General features: G+C 41.6%; 1 protein-coding gene across 4 annotated transcripts in view; it reads left to right on the forward strand.

Annotated features, from left to right (window-relative positions):
* Window positions 1-19678, forward strand: part of EDA (ectodysplasin A) — a 202677-nt gene that overhangs the window by 90194 nt on the left and 92805 nt on the right. For all 4 annotated transcript variants that reach the window (XM_083159140.1, XM_083159138.1, XM_083159137.1 and 1 more), the window contains exon 2: window positions 7702-7798. In XM_083159140.1, the coding sequence (XP_083015266.1) occupies window positions 7702-7798 (97 nt within the window). The remainder of the gene's footprint in view (window positions 1-7701; window positions 7799-19678) is intronic.

A 19678-nucleotide genomic window follows, 5' to 3' on the forward strand; every position in this document is an offset into this window, starting at 1 on the left:
CATGGTGTCATGACCGATTGCAAGGTATCCAGGAGCTGTAACAGCAATAAATTAAAAAAACTTTCCAAATCGTCACCCTTCTAAAAACCATGTTTGGAAGCTGTTAGAGGAGATTCCTGAGAGGATACAGTGCTTTTCTTTTGCCAAACCTCACTTTTGACAGAAGTTGTTGGATTTTTGTTCACATGGAACCTTATCCTGACTGCAGAATTTAGCATGAGAAGTGGGGGAGGTATAAGAAAGGACTTTCTCCCGGCTGCCCATAAAAGCCAGGCTTTTTAAGTAAGGGCATATGCATCAATGTTTGGAGAGTGATAATGTGGAGAGAGCTAAATATCAAGCCAACCTAGCAGATTTGTGATTTTCTGGCCATTTGTCAGAGAATATGAATGATAACTCAGAAACTACCCAAATGACCCTGATCAAAAGTTTACATACCTTGGATATTTTGGCCTGATAACATGCACACAAGTTGACACAAATGGGTTTGAATGGCTACTAAAGTTGACCATCCTCATCTGTGATCTGCTTGCTTGTAATCTGTCCGTGTGTGCGTGCGTGTGTGTGTGTGTGTGTGTGTGTGTGTGTGTGTATATATATATATATATATATATATATATATATATATATATATATATATATATATATATATATATATATATATATATATTATAAGGTCAGTGAGTTTCTGGTCTCCTGAAAGACCCTGGCATCTTTCATCCACTGCTGGACTGACGTGTCTGGATTCTGAGTCATGGGAAAAGCAAAATAATTGTCAAAGGATCTGCGAGAAAAGGTAATTGAACTGTATAAAACAGGAAAGGGATATAAAAAAAGATACCCAAGCAATTGAGAATGCCAATCAGCAGTGTTCAAACTCTAATTAAGAATTCTACGTTTCGGTTCAATTCCAAACTGTCATCAGGAATTCCTGATGATGGTTTCGAATTAAACCGAAACGTAGAATTTCAGCACTTGCCTAAGTGTCATTATTTCTTCAAAAAAACCAAGAGTGCCGCTCACACATGCACTATATATATATATATAGATATATATATCTATAAATATATATATATATATATATATATATATAGATATATATATATATATATATATATATATATATATATATATACACATCAATGAGAAAGAAAGCACTCTCAACAAAAATTATTCAGTTTTCAAATGAGAAAAAATATAAATGCATAGAAAAAACCTGTTTCTGGTTCAAATATCCTCCTCCAACATTTCAGTCACCACTATGACCTTTGTCAAGGAGTGTGGTAAAGCCAAGTATACAACGTCACCAGAGTTACATGGACACAGGTATACCTGTGCTCCATTAAGGCACCCCACCCCACGCAATTAGCCGAAGGTGTGAGTGCAGGCTTTGTGGATCTATATATATAATCTCACATCCATCCAGTGCATCAATTGGGTGTTTCATGAACTTCACTGTCCCAGTACTATCTAATCAATCCAATAAAAGCAGACGTTTCTTAAATGCCTCTGGTCAGAAACTTCTGTTTCTCTGTTTGTATATACAAATACTAGTAAGCCCACTCTAATACCCCTTTTAGACCAAAACGCCGGGTCGCATCCGGCTTTTTGGACCCTGGTTGAAGCCGGGTGCGACCCGGCGTTTAGGGGCAGTGTCAGACTGACAATCTGTCCAACCTGCAGACGCTGCGGTCCGCAGGTTGGACGTTCCCCATTCATGTAAATGGGAGCCGGGTCATCCGACCCAGCGTTCCCATTTACACCGCCCTCTACCCAGGTCCTAGCCGTGTTCTACCCAGGTCAGGACCTGGGTAGAAGTCCCGTGTAAAGGGACACGGCGTTAGGGATTTACACCGCCAAAGATCCGGGTCTGACCCGCCGCTGACCTGGATTTTTCGGCGGTGTAAAAGGGGTATAAGAAAGAGCTATAGTTTCACTCTTCCAACGGATGGCAGTGTTTCGGAGACTCACGGTCACTAGACAGGCCCCGACCAGCAAGGGGTGAACTTCTGCGTGTATGTGTTCTCAGTTTGGGGACATGGTCTGATGACACAGTCCCTGTTTGTCTCTCCTGGGGGTGCTCAGCACTTATGAGTATCCTCTTACTGTGAAGAGTTGACATACATATGGCATCTATTTACCATTGGTGTGTATTGTACCCCAGTTTGTCCTATATATGTTTAATTATCTATATCCATTGTATATCAGATCATCACGGCCGGTGTAATGGTTAGAATTAATGCCTCACAGAGCTGAGGTCAGGGGTTCGATTCCCACCATGGTCCTAACTGTGTGGAGTTTGTATATTCTCCCCGTGCTTGCGTGGGTATCCTCCTGGTACTCCGGTTTCCTCCCACAATCCAAAAATATACTAATGGGTTAATTGACTTCCAACAAAAATTAACCCTAAAATGTCTGTGTGTACGTATACATGTGGTAGGGAATATAGATTGTATGCTCCACTGGGGCAGGGACTGATGTGAATGTTCAAATATTTTCTGTAAAGCGCTGCAGAATATGTGTGCGCTATATAAGAAACTGTAAATAAATATAATAGTATCTATCAATATAAGTGCAGTTTCTTACAGAATGTCCTTGTGGAACTACAAGTCCATTAATGGATTGCTTAGTTTATTTGCAGGTTACTATCCATATTCCCAGATGGAAACGGTCAGTCTGTGTGCTTGTTGTGTCCTGATACATTGTTTCATTACTGTAACATACCGACGATTAAAGTGCTATTACAGTATATCATACTTTCTTTTTTATTAAGAGATTATTATTTTTTTAATTCAGTGAGTAAACTATTTAGTTTGTTTTTCTGAACCTATTGAGAGCCTGGGACCAGACTCTATAGTCACTAGCAGCAGGAGTAAATAACTCTTACATTAATCTATTTGTATACTAGTAAACTATGGCGGTTATTCAATCCCCTGCCGCTATTTCCGACTGGGAAAATAGCAGCGGGTGCATATTCAATGCTGTCTTTCCTGACCGCATTGAACAGGCATCTTGGCAGAACAAACCTGACTTTAAAAGAAGTCGGGCCCATTCTGCAAAGTATGACCATGGATTGTCAAGCTCCCGACTGCATAGCACCGCGGTCATTTCTCACAGACACGCCCGAGAACGGGCCAGGGTCGCAACTGTCGGGCTGTCCCGACAGTCGTGACCTGGGATGGAAACCCCCTATATCTATATATACTTTTCTAAGCGCCAGGAGAGGTGGTGCAGGTCGACCACCATATTCTCTTCTTGGACTTCCTGGAGAGGGTAAAAGAGCATTTTTTTGCCAGCCACATTTTATTTCAGAGAAGCATAACCTACAACAATACCTCTTAACTGTCCTTTTTCCAGGACTTTCGTGTTGCTCCACATTTGGGTCGCAGGGTTCTGCGTTTTGGAGAAGAGAGCAGAGTGGTGAATAGCTACTGATTGCATGTGCACAGTGGGCCTTATTCTAGTTCACTCTTTCTGACAAAATCCTTCTTAGATGGACAAAACCATGTGCACTGCAGGTGGGCCAGATGTTACTTGTGAAGAGAGAATTAGATTTGGGTGGGGTTTTACTTCGAAGCGAGATCTTGCAGTGTAGAAATAAAGCAGCCAGTATTTACCCTGCACAGAAACAAAATAAGGTACTTGTTTCCTAGCACAGCCACACACCGATTTGTATCAGGGTGATCGTGTCGGAAAAATCACGTCGGTCGCATCGCATGCGACCAAATCGCATGCGATGCGACCGACGCAATCGACCCGATTTTTACATTGAATCAAATGTGAATAGGGCCCCTGGGACCCTATTTTACATCGGATTCAATGTAAAGTATTCCCCAGACCCCCAATTTTACCCCCTCAACGGCACCCCATGATTGACGCCAACCCGAAGCGTGGCGAGCGGCGGCGGTGCGCGTCATCTGACCTTTTCATACCCCTACTATCCACGTCGGCGTGGAGTTGAGAATATAAAGTGTGGCGAGTGCAGCGAGCCCAAAGCATGGCGAGGGGAAGCTTATAACTTCACAGGTATACGCGTCCCCTCGCGGGGCTCGCTGCGGGCAAAATCGCGTCCATCGCGTCGGTCACCATGTTAATGCACGCGACCAACGCGATGCCCCCGATTTTGCCTTTGCTGGCAAAATGGACCTGATTCGGGTCCACCGCGTCCATCGTGTATCTTAACTTTAAGGTACACGATGGACGCGATTGTGGCCATGATAGGAAACAAGTACCTTTTTTTTCTTTTAAAGAGAATTCCAAATAGTAATTATTTTTCAATGAAAATAAACAATAAAAATTTAGATTTTGTTGTAAATTGAAGACATTAATGTTAACCCCTATAAAAGTAATACATATTCCAATTAAGTACATTAAAAACTTACTAATTAGTTATTAGTGGTGGCTGTCCAATGGTTTCTGTAACAGGTTCTTACATTTTACCATTAAAGATATTTCTTCACTAAGGTGGGTGCGTCCAAAAAAAAATAAAAAATTAACTTCCACTTAAAAAAGCAATGCAAGTTTACAATTGGACTGCCTACAGTTTTCGGCGTGAGTTTGGCATGAGAACGGCTCGCAGGACACAATTCGCAAAAAATTAGATGTACTTTATACTGCACAAAATCTGGGAAAATACAGTATACACAATAGGCCTAATACAAAGTTTGACTGCAGTGTGCCCATTGCTTATGTGTTATGCTGGCCACACATCAGACCAACTTTCATCCAACCAACCAACTAGTTGGTTGGATGGAATAAAAATCTGGTACCGGATAGGAGCAAATGTAAATTGTAATTCAGTCATTTGCTCCGAAAATCTGGAAATGGACAAAACCTGTCTCTCAGACAAAGTACTGTAGTTGTATCTGTTTGATTTAAATAATTTCACTGAATGTTTTTGTCCATTTTCCTAGGTTTGTGAGCAAAATGCTCTTTGTCATTTGCTCCCATCCAGTACCAGACTTTTATTCCATCCAACCAACTAGTCAACAATATGCCAACTCTAACCTTTGCCCAAATAAAAAGACCCTGCAACGCCTCTTTAGTAGGAAGTGTATATACAATCGAGATGCAAAAGATTCTTCATCACCCGTACTTGTGTGCGCACAATTCCAGCACATGCCCCCCCCCCCCCCCATTACAAGTGTGTTCAAATCTGCATCAACCACAAGGACTGAATGAAATAGTCTAACAGTGCACACAAAGCTAATAAGTGGCTGCAGGAGGGATAGTCACACCCGCTGAAGGCAATGCATAATATTAGGGGGCAAAGCCTCGTGGGAAGTACTGCAATCGTGAGCCACGTCTAATTTTTCCTTACTCGGGGCACACCTGTCATTCTATGAGCTGCTGGCATGCCCCTTATCCCTTTCTCCTGGGGAACAGACTTATTCTAGTTCACTCTTTCTGACAAAATCCTTCTTAGATGGGCAAAACCATGTGCACTGCAGGGGGACAGAAGAAAAAGTACATATACTGAACCACCTGGGTGGAAAAGTATAATTCAGGCGCTTCTGGGTGAGATGTTAAAGCTTATCTGCTCACACCGTGGGGAGGTCAGCCCCCAGAAAACAAGAAAAATACACAGAGAAAGGGGTGGTGGAGCGCTGAATAATACAATTAAACAGGTTATGACCGTTAGGGTAATACAATTAGTTTATTCTATATGATAAAAAGGTATAGTGTTTAAAAAGCAATTGCACATCTATTAATAACAAATATCATCGGTGTACAGCCTGATTGGGTCTCATACAATATATAGACAGATGTTGAACAATTTCTCACTTGTTCCTATGGAAACTCTCACGGGTGGGTATTTCACAATCTTCCAGATGGTATTGGGGAATACTGGAATGGCGGGTGTCCATAAACCTGACCGGATAATCGGGACCTGATCCTGATGTAAAAGGAATGCTTGGTCTCGGTCCTAGGTAGGAAGTCCGGTGAGTAGCAGGTGGTGGTGTCCCTGAGAATGTCCAGTTTTAAGTTGTCCCAGATGGATAGACTTGGGGAGTGGAGAGTTGGTCTAAGTTGAGATAGTGGAGTTTTGGGGTCCAATTGGAAGAGTATTTGATAGAGTCCCAATTTCAGACAGGGGGACAGATGTAAAATGTGCAGAGAGAATTAGATTTGGGTGAGTTATTTTGGGTACTTGTTTCCTATCACGGCCACAATCGCGTCCATCGTGTACCTTAAAGTTAAGGTACACGATGGACGCGATGGCCCCGATTTCCTTTGAAATCAGGTCCATTTTGCCGGCAAAGGCAAAATCGGGGGCATCGCGTCGGTCGCGTGCATTAACATGGCCCCCCATGCGACCGTCGCGATGGACGCGATTTTGCCATAGGCTTCAATGTTAAAATATTTTTAACATTGAAATCGGGAGCATCGCGTCGGTCTTGTGCCATTATAATGGCACAAGATGAGATGGACTTGATAAGGACTTGTCCACCTTTTCATACCCCTACTATCCACGTCGGCGTGGAGTTGAGAATATAAAGTGTGGCGAGCCACCGAGCCAGAAGCGTGGCGAGGGGACGCGTATACCTGTGAATATATACGCGTCCCCTCGCGGGGCTCGCTGCGCTCGCCACGCTTCGGGCCACTTTATATTCTCCATGCCAACGTGGATAGTAGGGGTATGAAAAGATCGGAGGACGCGCACCGCCGCCCCTCGCAGGCTCACTGCGCTCGCCATGCTTCGGGTTGGTGTCAATCGTGGGGTGCCATTGAGGGGGTAAAATTGGGGGTCTGGGGAATACTTTACATTGAATCCAATGTAAAATAGGGTCCCAGGGGCCCTATTCACATTTGATTTAATGTAAAAATCGGGTCGATCGCGACGGTCGCATCGCATGCGATGCGACGACGCGATTTTTCCGACACGATCACGCCAATACAAATCGGTGTGGCCGTGCTAGGAAACAAGTACCGAAAAAAATAAAGTGTACTCAAATTACTTTTTTTTTTTCACGTCAGCCGTTTGACACTTTTAGGAACATCCAGAATATTTCTTATCTCATTTTGTCATGGACTTCTCTATCCCAGGTCCCATTTGTATATTGAAATTCTAGACTAGACTAGCATAAAATGGCATGTCTAACTGGGTCTCCCATTTCTCAGGTATGCAAAGTCTTAAGCTGGGTGCACACTATGTTAATAAAATTGCTTAAACTCCAGGGTGAACCATATATACTATAGCATACACACTGAACAATATTGTTATCATTCAGTAACGTCACCAGGAACCTCACCAAACATGCAGTCATTGACGATGTAGTAAGATTTGACTATATGTTCAAACGGGGGATCATTTAGTAAAATTGCATAGTGTGTACCCAGCTCATTCTCAGACTCGCATCTATAGATAAAGGCCTTGTATGTATTTCAGCTTAGAAGGTATGGGATAGTCTGTAATGAATGCACATTCTGTTCAATTTTCAAATGTCTTTGCATAAGTACGCCAATATAAATGGCATTGGTTTTCCAACTGTAGAGACCAAATAAAATCTGCAAAACCTTGTTATGAGCTTGGTATACAAGTTCGGGAATTGATGGTTTTACAACTAAAGCATGTTTTTCATAACTTTTTATACAACCTTGTAACTATGTTTCAGACTTGTTTTCATTCAGCACTGCTAGAACAGTATAATTATAATATGTGCTGAATGTAAGTTTTATTTTGTTTTCATTTTGTTGTAGATGACCCTTTTAAACAGTGAAGAAAGATCACATGCGGAAGAAGGCAGCAGGCATTTACGAAGGACGCGGCGGAACAAAGCCAGTGAAGGCTCTGAGAGTAAGTGTTGCTTTTACTCCAGGGCTTTCATGATCCCCAATTCCATAGATGGGGTGAACATGGCCTGATCTGCTTTAGCTTCATATCTTTAAAGAATAAAAAGAAAATGGAAAGGGATAGGAGTTATATAAGGATTTTCAAGCTTCAGGTAAGATTACATCATTTTCCACCCAGTCTTCTACATTACAGGGTCGCAGTGGAGTGACTTGTAGCAGATATTGCTTTAGAAATAGTAGAAATCCAATATTTCTTCCTTACAGTATTCATTTTCTGTGTTTAGCACAGATGTGGCACACTATTTCCATCGAATTATGATGTGCTCCACATAAACTTCGTTCCGTTTTTGGGACTGTATCCTCTATTTTGTTTTAAGTGTTTGTTAGGGAAGCAAACAGATTGATAGGGAAGACAAAATACAAGAACATTCGTTAAGAAGTATGATAAAGGTACACTAAGGGGGGTATTCAATGTCAGGGGCACGGCTGTCGAGCTAGCGCGACAGCCGTGCCCCTGTCCCGTTCTCGGTCAGCTCCCCTGGAGCTCGGCAGTCGGGATTCAATGTCCCGGCCGCCGAGCGGCGAGAAGGGGGCGTGGCCGCGAGTTGATGACGGAATTAGACGAGCTCCGGCCGGGAGCTCGCCTATTTCCGGCTTTTCTCGGCAGAACGATCCTGACAGCTTGTGATGTCGGGCTCGTTCTGCGCAAAACCCCTGTTCAATGCTGTCGGGGAAGACAGCATTGAATAGGGCCCCGCAGCCATCTCCCCCGTCGGGAGATGGTTGCGGGAGCTCGAATGACATTGCATACCCCCCTAAGAGAGCCACTTGTGGGGGTCACCCTGACGTTTTTTTTTTGAGCGTCAGGAACAACGCAAGTGTGCCCAAGGGTTTTCAGGGAGGGTGTATGACATCATCTCTGGCTGTGATCAGCCTGTTTCTATCGCACAGGCAGAGTTTTTGATTAGTTCAGTATGGGTTTGCAGTTAGCTGCCAATCGGCCTGATTTTCACAAACCATTACGGACTTGTGCAGGGCAGGTTTTCACTCTGTTCGGGTAGCGGCTATCTGATCACAGGGCTATGCTACGTTGCACCACTGCGATCAGGTCTGAATAACCCCCTAAGCTTGGTAATCTTTTAATGCAATGGTCATTTTTGTAACATGAATGGCAAACAAAAGGTTAAGCTTTTAGAAAGTGTAATCTAATACTTGATCCTATAATATTCAACTTTACATGGAATCGCTTTCTGCTTCAGTATTATACCTGTGACCAATGCTGCTTCATTTACTGGGTTATTTTGCTGAATTTTTTTCAGTCAAAGATAACATTGTAATAGGGATTAATCAACCATCCTAGAGACTGCACACTGTTCTTCCCTTGTTTATTGATACATGCCTGTACAGTTTATGCCGGGCTGATTGCCTCATTTGCTGTGTTTGGTTGCATTGCAAAATAAAAACATACATGTTTAAATTAGACGCTACCTCTGGATAATGCTGACAGTCCGATCTATAATAATAAATTCAGAATCCGTTCACATCAAACAGAGCATAATGGCACAATTATTGTTACATAGTTCTAAAGATTGCTGTATAAACACATCACATTTGGTTGCTCTAAAACAATGTATTCACTTGATACCTTAATTATTAATCCAGTGACCTTCACTGCACAGCAAATAATTGTGTGTTAGTGATGTTGTTTAGGCTATTGTGTGCGCTATAAACATATGAAATTGTGGCGGTAACGTGACCACATAATACTTATGCTATTTTTTTTACTATATGATTATTTGTCTCTTTTATATTTTATTCCATCACCCTCTATGTTCAGCTAACTTTTTTATACTATTTTGGGGGTGATATCTTTTTTAATTGGCATATTACAGAGTATTTTTTTTTTTTTTTTACATTTTCTATACTTTTTTAATTGCATATTTTATTCTGTGTCCTAATTGGTTGAATGCATACTATATTTTGAATTTAATCAGCATTTGTTTAGATGTAGCAATGTTATCTAACAGCTTAGTGATCTGTGATCTAATTTTGAAGCATTTTAGATCACTTGAGTAAAGAATTAGAATGGGAAAACCGCAAACCAATATCTAGCAAACTAGCTGACCCTAGAGGCATTCTCTGCTCATTCTCATTGACGATTCAGGAAATTTTATATACAGGTTGGGTATCCATTATCCAAATTGCAGATTACAGATGTAGCCAGTAGGTTTTTAGCAAAAAAATAAAAACGAAAAGTACATTTTGGAGACTATATGGTTTTCGGAATAATTTGGATATGGGATAATGAACCTGTATTAATCAACTTCTTATCTAACACACTACTATAGTTGCCTTTACAACACTCTTGGTTCACTTTGCATATATTCAGTCTTCCTAGAAATAACCATTGTCAACTAATTCTGGGTACACAATACATGATGTTTGTACACAGCGAGATTGATAGCGGCAGGACTTAGTGGTAATACCACATCAGCAAGTGCATACACACTTGCCATTGTCGGCAGCAACAAGCAACGGGAGGATAGTGGGGCCATGCTGCATGTGACATCTCCCGATTGAGCTGCATGGACAGATGATGGGAGATCAGGTTAGTAACCTGCGCTAGGGCACGTTGCTAATGATGTAGTGGGTGCACATCGAATGAGTTTAAGAATTAGTGATAACGAAATTTATGTCTTGTTTTTTTAAATCGTTAAGTGTCTTCCCGGCTTTAGGATATCTACAAACTCCCCTTTTATCTCTGAACACTTATTTACTTATTATTTACTGATGACCCCAAAATCTACTCATCACCTCACCTCTGCCCTTCTCATCTATTTTATGTGACAAACTATTTCTGCGATATTAGCTCAACATGTTCTAAACAAAGTTTACGGTGACCACATTGTCTATCATCTCCCTCACTTTCAATAACAACACAATCTTCTCAAAGTAAAAGGGATTTACAGTGATGCAGTATATCATTACATCGCCATATTGCTGGATCACACAGGTGTGTATACCCTGCCCCTCCACCGGAATCCAATACAAAGAACTCGCTCTTGCCTATAAAGCTCTGAAAACCACCACCTCTCAAACCTCATGCTGCTACCAATGTATTGAATTTCCTCTGATCAGATTAATTCACCAGCCTTCAAATATTGAAACAGTCTCTGAAAATCCACATCTTTGCTAGAGACTGACTACGAAATGTTGACGTTCATCATATACAGTGTGGTCATGTCACATGTTAGAATTACATGATTTTAGCAAAAGCATTGTACATATAAAACAAACATTTAAACAAAATAAAAGCAGTGTGTCAATTTGTCATTACTTGTACAATAGAAACAAACCTATCTCGGTGTAATACAGTATAATGTATAATAGCAGTGTTGCGGTCATTGTGTTTATCACAAATTTACAACCAGTAGGTTAATTGAGGTCTTGGGCATGGCGGGAACAGTATTCAAAAGTTACATCCCAGAGGGGAAAAAAAGGGAAACTACACTATCACCGTGGTGGATGAGCAAACAAAATTATACATATGGAAACATCTATATAAGCAGTGGGTAAGCTCCCCAAAGCAGTGATCTGTGCAGGGGAAATGTAAGGACCAATAGGTCCAGTAACCCTTTAATTTATGCTGCAGGACTCATTTATTACCCCATATGCATGTAATAAGGAGATTGAAGCCATCTGTCCCAGACTTTAAGAAATTTGTCTCAGAATTCCTGGACATGTAAGTACATTTTTCATGCCCAACTGTCTGGTTGACCAGTGCTGTCCAAGCACCAACAGTGGGGCCAAGGAGTGCCATACAGAGCCTTGCAATGCACACCTTGACCATTGAGGAAAGGTTAATAACATATCGTTGTGTGGAAGATTTAAGGGAGTTGCATATTAATTTAATAAAGACAGCAACCAGCAATAACTATAGCCAAGTATAATACTGAGCATGTTTGAATTGGCTTTTGAGGCTGGTATGTTAAGTGGTTAGTGCAGTAGTTCCCAAACTTTTTTGAAGCATGACGCCCTAGAGCAGTGGTTCCCAACCCTAGTCCTCAAGTACCCCCAACAGTACACATTTTGCAGGTCTCCACAGAGAATCACAAGTGAAATAAATAGCTCCACCTGTGTATGTTTTAAAATGTGTCAGTGAATGAGTGCACCTGTGCACATGCAGGGTGACCTGGAAAATGTGCACTGTTGGGGGTACTTGACGACCAGGTTTGGGAACCACTGCTCTAGAGCATCAAAAAATTTTCATATGTCATCCCTGTTTTTATATGTCATCCCTGGTCAGCTATTATGTGAGGGACAGGACTTGCTATTGTTTGTCCACATACAGTATGTAATGATTGGCAGCAACAAGCACTGGTTTTGCCTGTTAAATTGATCAAAAATAATTTTGAATTTGTCCTGGACTCAAGTCTGCAGGTCTCCTGAGGCACCCCAGGGTGCCAAGGCACACAGTTTGGGAACCACTGGGTTAATGTATGCTGCCAACCACTGGCCTGAATATGTAGAAAATCTACATGATCACTCCTCCATAATTAGACCTTTTTGATTTTGAAATCATCTGGGTGAAATAAAAAGCAAATAAATATTTATATTATTATACTAAAACAGCCTTTAGGTTTATTTATCAAAATTCACTTTAAAATCCATGCTGACTAGAATGTCTGGGAAACCTTCATAGAATGTCTTTTTCGACTTTTATCTGGTCATATGTTACCGTTTTGTTCCCTGATTGTTCTTCCTTTTTAGTCCTTGGCTGGTTTGAGCTTTATCAAAAGTTTAAATGCAAACCTTACAAAGGTCTAGTAAAGACCCGTATTATACCTAACCTTAATATTTCCATTACAGTCATGATCTGCTTGTGCTAAGTGAGAATGGTTTGCTGAATTCTCTCCAACTGGAAAATACATTTCAATTTGTTCGGTCTCCATGACATTAATTTGCCCTAAAAGGATACATCTACAGTGGGATGTGTAAACAAAATACTTTTCCAATGTATCTTTTTTTTTTTGTACTGTTCAGAATTAAAATTGATCCTGTTCGTGCTTCGTTAAAATTGAAAAGGTGTGTTTGATGGGGAAAAAATTGGCATTACTTCTGATAGTGCTGCTTCTACTTATACTGGTAGATTCAAAGCACATGGTATTTTTTTCTTACAAAGGAGGGAACATAGAGTATTTATTACAGACAATCTGGTATAAAGGTTTTCATTTTTTTTCTTTTGTCTGCAGTAAGAATTAATTTTCAATATGAAAATATTTTCTTGTTCATTGAATTCCAAATAGGAGATTTGGAAACCCATAAGTCAGTTTTTGTTGCTACAAACCATGTTATTACCAGAACCGAGAAGGATGAGAACATGCCGCATGAGGTCTGCTGAATCATAATTTAATACTTTCTAACACAGAGCTGTTTTGCCAGAATTATATGTGTTGACATAAGTATACTTATAAGCATAAGTCCCAGTTAAACTTGGCAACATGCATTACATGTGCATAGAAGCATGCAAAATCATGTTTAACATTTATAGTATTTTGTTTCAGTTTGATATATTTTCCAAGTGGTGAGCAAAGTCTGATTGTAAACAGATCTGGTTTAACTTGTCACTAATGGTGCAGTGTACTTGTAACTGTGCTAGAAAGCTGCTTATTTATTTTATTTCACTTTAGTCAATCTGGAAGAAATTAGTCTTTAAGATATTGCTCATGTTGAAGAGATTTTAATAAATCAGAAATTAGAGGTGTAATGGGGCCTAGATATGGGGCGATGTCAGGTCCCTATAGATTGTAAGCTTGTAGTAGTGCCTTCTTACCTCCAAGTCTGTCTGTCATTAACCCGTTTGTTCTATTACTGTCTACAATTGTAAAGCGCAACCGAAATCGGCTGAGCTACAGTATATAAGAAACTGTAAATTAATAAAAATAAGCGATCAAAGGCCCATACACACTGGAAGATTATCGTTCCAATGTGGCCGGTTGGAATGAAAATCTGGAAATTTTTGGAAGCAAATGACTATTTGCTCCTAAACTTGGAAAACAGACAAAATGGTCATTAAGACAAATTGGTTAAATCAATGTATGCAGATAAACAAAAAAGACGAAATACACCCAAATTCCAAACAGCAGCCCCTGCAGCTGTTTGGAATTTGGGTGTATTTCGTGCTTAATCCTTTTAGCAATAGTACAACGGAACACACATATAAAAACTGAGCTAGGCACCGATTTTTGTTAAACAAATTTATATTTAATTAATTATAAATCACCGGCCATTGGAAAATATTTTAAAACAAGGATATACATAAAAACAGACAAAGACAGACAGACTTAAACACAAAACATTTTTAGTTGGCTTAGCAGCATTTAGTACTATCACTGTTCTTAAGAATTGTTAGTGTAAGTCCATTTGTTTGTACTTACTGTATTCCAGATTGATATTAAATATGCATATTTTTCAAAGCATTATATTTACTGAATTGGTTAGTAAACAATTAGTAATAAATTTAGGATAAACTGCAAAAACAGAGAGCAAAAGAAAAAAATATTTTTTTTAAAAGAGAAGAAACAAAATCTTATTTGAGAATAGTTTAATGGCTATTACCAGTCTCTGATAGTCATCATGTCTGGCCAGACAGATAAGTTTTCCCTCAAGGACCTATTCCAATGGAGTCCCCATCTGGGGCAGTCTATTGTGCGAGTGGCAAAAGGATTTGAGAATCCTTTTGTTGGTAGGTATCCAAGAGGGCCTTCTTAGTTAGTCACCATAATTAAAGTTGGCCAATGTTTACTAAATCTAGTAAAAACACATATACATGACGTAGTGGACTAAACAGGAAATACCAATGTAAAGCCATTTATGTAACAGTGCCTTGAACCATCATATGTGGCCAACATAGCCATGGTACTTGGTCATGCTTGGATTGTGTATGTGCACCAATATTCCATAATAAAGTCACTTAACTAATTAGTAGAAAATGCTGTTTCATGCAATGTTCCAGAATATGCCAGAAGTCTATGACCTGAACAAAATCAACTATTTGGCTGCCACACATGCTCTTTGAATTGGAACATTGTCATCCTGGAAGACCACCCTCCCTGTGTCTGGAAAAAATGCTCCAGCAATGGGAGAAGTTCTTTTTAGACCCTTATTTAGGGAATAATTTAGTTTTAGCCTCATAAAGGAGTGATTGAACACAAGCCATTGCAGAAAGTATGGACCAGAATGTTACGTAATACCATAACACTGCACAGTTGTAACGAGGGCTGTCGTTTTTACATTTGTCAGTTTGTGAAAGGCGATTCATCTGATTATCTTCCTCGACTGCTTGCTTGTCTATTGCCTTTGCACTACTGAACTCACAAACCTGTATTGTGAGGTAAAACAGATGGCTATGCAGCGCAACCTGACTGGTCTTGGTGAGGTTGTAGTTTGCTGCTATTGTTTTTACCTCAGACTTTTATGTTGATATCACCTTAGATGTGTTTGCTTGTGAAACAAGTTACATAGAAACATAACATTCTGACGGCAGATGAGAATTACTTGGCTATCTAATCTGCACAATAGTTGAGCTGTCTTGTTATTGATGCTCCTGCCAAATTTGTCCCAGCAATCACCTCTCTATAGCCACAATTATAGAAAATATGGACAGTCCATGATTTTTACATGTGGCCCATGCTGGGTGGTCGTACGTAATGCACCTGTGTGGAAGCCCTTGCTTTTCCACTTGCTCATATATCCAAGTCTTTTAATTGGTTTTATCTTTCTTTCTTGGCAAGTAATACGGTATATTTCCAAAATATCAGATAAAAACTATTTTTTTTTCCCCTGCTTTCAAATCTGTACACAATTATTTATTGCTGGTAAAGTAATAGGCAATAAATGATATCCCCTTGTCCCAATTCAATGTTTTTTTTGGAAAACGGGGTATATTAACAAAGACAGATCATTGTGCAGTATCCAAGTTTAAACACAAATTTTTATTTGTACAGGACACTCACAATGTTAATAGTAAAAAAGCATATATTCACATATCCCTGTGGCAAAACTGCAAACGTCCATCCACCAAGGTCCAGGACTCTGTTGTTTTTAAAGGAGGTTTCAGGCACCGGTATCCCCAGTCCTCATGCGTCCGGAATCAATGGAGGGTCGCCGCTCAGCCACAAGTGATTAACAGCATGTATCACACTTGATGCATTTCGGACTCCTTTGTCCTTCTTAAGAAGTGTGACACATGCTAGTAAAGAAAGTCCTTATATCCCCAGTCCAATCCTAGATAGTCAGATCCCATTGGTGCTTCCTAAATAACACACCTGTGATCCTGATGTGTGTTCACATGCCGGCATAATTCTCGCGGCGTCCTCGCCGTGATTACCGGAAATTGCGGTACGCGACACTTCCGCCAAGACCTCCGTGGTCTATACGACACGGCTGCCAGGTCCTGGCTTCTCATCAGGATCACAGGTGTGTTATTTAGGAAGCACCAATGGGATCTGACTATCTAGGATTGGACTGGGGAAATGCATCAAGTGTGATACATGCTGTTAATCACTTGTGGCTGAGCGGCGACCCTCCATTGATTCCGGACGCATGAGGACTGGGGATACCGGTGCCTGGAACCTCCTTTAAAAACAACAGAGTCCTGGACCTTGGTGGATGGACGTTTGCAGTTTTGCCACAGGGATATGTGAATATATGCTTTTTTACTATTAACATTGTAAGTGTCCTGTACAAATAAAAATTTGTGTTTAAACTTGGATACTGCACAAAGATCTGTCTTTGTTGATATACCCCGTTTTCCAAAAAACCCATTGAATTGTGACAAGGGGTTATCATTTATTGGTTTCTCAGAAAACTTTGAAATATTTCTGGACCTTTGCTTCAACACAAGTTATGATATATTTTTTAAACATATAAGGGTAGCGCTATATGTTCTCACCGATCTCACTATTGCATAAATTGTCACCCTCTTGAGTGTTTGTTTGGCAGAACACTTGGTGTCTATCATAAGCTGCTTTACCTTATTAATCTGCGCTTTTTTGGGTAATAACCTTCTTTTTGGTAAAGTAATAGGCCCTACACACATAGCGATGTGTGTAGGGCCTATACAGTGCAGTCGATAAGCACACATCGCTGACAGCCCACACACAGCGTGAACTGTCAGCACTGTGTGCTGAGCGAACTGACAAGGCCAGTGTTCTCCAGTGGAATGCTTTCATGCTAATAGTATTTTACTAGGGTGTGGTATAACACACCGACAGTCGGGATTCCGACAGTCATTAGCGTGACGTCAGAATCCCGACTGCTCAGCGGGGGGAGCGCAATGAAGCCCCTTGCGGGCTCGCTGCGCTCGCCACCTATTTTATTCTCCCTCTATGGGGGTCGTGGAACCCCACGAGGGAGCAGTCGGGATTCCGACGTCGGAGTAATGACTGTCGGAATCCCGACTGTCGGTGAGACGTCCGGCACCCATTTTACTATATTGTGTGTTGGTTTCAGGCTTGTGGTATGGTAATTTCTTCTTCCTCCACTAGAGGGCGCAGGGAGTGCGATGATTATAGCCTGGAGAGGAGAGTCTGGGCACCAAACATAACATTTTAATGACATAGATGTACAGTAGATGAGCTCCCAAAGCAGTTAGTGATATATACTGTATTTGTTAAGGAAAATATACTGACACGTGTCTGGGCTTGTTCATGTATTGTGTTTTACTGTACATGTGGTTTCTTGTAAGTGGCCATGAGAAACCTCATTTAAAATGCATGTAGCCATAGGAATCATTGAGTTTTATCACCAATTTAGGGAAATGGCATGGCTAATGTCAATGTGAGTCTGTTTAAATACCAAATATAAAATACACCAAATCTAATACTATGGATTGTGCCATAACATAACTAGATTTGCATGTGATGACTTTTGGCATGTTTGCAAAAAAAAGTAAATGGCACTAAAATGTGTTTGTGTTTAAACTGTAGCTTGGTGCAGGGGTTGGTGTTCATTGTAACACCTATTAGCAGGAATAATGTCAACTTAGAAGTGGTTGTACCGATTACTTGCATACAAATGCTTTGCTCTGTGTCCAATTAGGAGGAAGTAATTTGAAGTTGGCATCTGAACCGATCATTAGATCATGAATTTGGTTAACTGCAGAGAAACCAATGCTGTAGAAAGTATGACTGCTCGGTCCACAAAGAGCTGGTCAGATTGTTTTGTAGAGCTTTGGGCGGTTGTAATGAAAACATGCCACTCTGTCATCTGATTCCTTTTTTGGCTGCTTTCACTGTCTCTGTGGGAGACCTCGGTATATTGCTGTATGTTGATCTCACATTTTGTATATTGCTGTATGTCTTTTTTTTACACCTAGCGAATGCAGCTTAAACTGATGTAGAGTAATGTCTCAGATCCACCTGACAAACAAATCTTTGGTTCTGCACCAAAGTTTCCATCTGATCTGAAGCTTTCAGGGGTCCATCATAGATCTGATCAGATGTGTCTGAATTGAATAGTGTTTATTCTAGCACCCGCCAGCTTTGAAAACCCATGCAATTCCTCTTCCCTGCCTGGGGTGTCGCTGTGTGCTGTAGTGCTTCTAGCACAGTGTGGTCTGTATATCAGCACTGATATGCAAACCAGACCTGTGCTAGAAACACCACAGCAGACAGCGACACCCCATGCAGGGAAGAGGAACTGCATGGGTTTTCAAAGCTGGCGGGTGCTAGAATGAACACAAATTGAATAGAATGAAAATATATCCCAGGATCAGATCAGATTCCTGGGAAGCTCCCAGGAGAGTGCAAGGGAAATCTGAAGTGATCAATAGCTTTAGATATGTTTGCGTAGTGGAAAGGGCACCTTTTTAAGAAGATGTCAATGATTCCTTTAGAATGCTATGTCTGGGGGAAGGGGCGGACCACGGCGCACGTAGCGTAGGGAGACACGCTCCCCCCTCCTCCCACCTCCGGCGCTAATGGAAGGCTGTAACTAAGCCTGATGTGTGAGCTAACCCAAAGCGGCTTCTAACCCTGCCCGAGCTGGAGACATACCGGAGCAAGTGAGTTGGCGTTGGTGTGACCGCTGACGGTGGAGCGTCCCGCGTCGCGGAAGTACTGAGTCAGAGCACCAGCCGGCGGGTTGAGGTCCCACGTGTGGCGTCCTGCAGGCACCTCAGCAGTTGGAACCGGCAGCGGTACAGTGAGAGTGTACACGCTGCCGATCATACTACAGCAGCTGCCTCTTCGCTGCTTCCCTGAGCCCTCGTGGATACCGGAGTAAGCAGAGTGAGCCGGTCGAGTGCCCACCCACGGAGGGTGAGTCAGTCCAAGCTGCCGGTCCAGGTCCAGTTACGGCATTTAGCTACACGCTGCTTCCTTGAGCCCCGGTGCTTATCGGTGGAAAGAGGTGTGCCGGTCGGGTGCCCAGCACACGGAGGGTGAGCCAGCCTGAAGTAAAGTGTAAGCGGAGAGGCCGCCTGTTCCCCCCCTCGCACAGAGCTACCTACAGAACCGTGAGTGCCCTGAACCAATGTAACTTGGAGGAGGCCGTTATCTCCCAGCTGCTGGGACTGTTATTATTTGGGCCCATTGGGGAAACAGTGTGAGACCGGTGGTTGCCCTATAACTGCCCGACTGTAATCTACTGGGTAAAAAAAGTGGCTGTACTGAAAGTGACTATTGCAGTGTATTGTGGATTACTAAAATTTGTGCTGGCTAAAGATGGGCAAAACAGGTCAAAGCACCGCGGCCGCTAGGCTCGAGAAGTATGCCAGAACCCAGGCCGTGTCCCAGGCTGGCAGCAGGTCTCGTTCAGTGACCCCTGTATCATCCCCCAGTAAGAGCGAAGGGGCACAAGCCACCCCGGACATAACTTTACA

The sequence above is a fragment of the Crinia signifera genome, chromosome 9 (assembly GCF_055691185.1).
Source record: "Crinia signifera chromosome 9, ASM5569118v1, whole genome shotgun sequence".
Classification (NCBI taxonomy): Eukaryota; Metazoa; Chordata; class Amphibia; order Anura; family Myobatrachidae; genus Crinia; species Crinia signifera.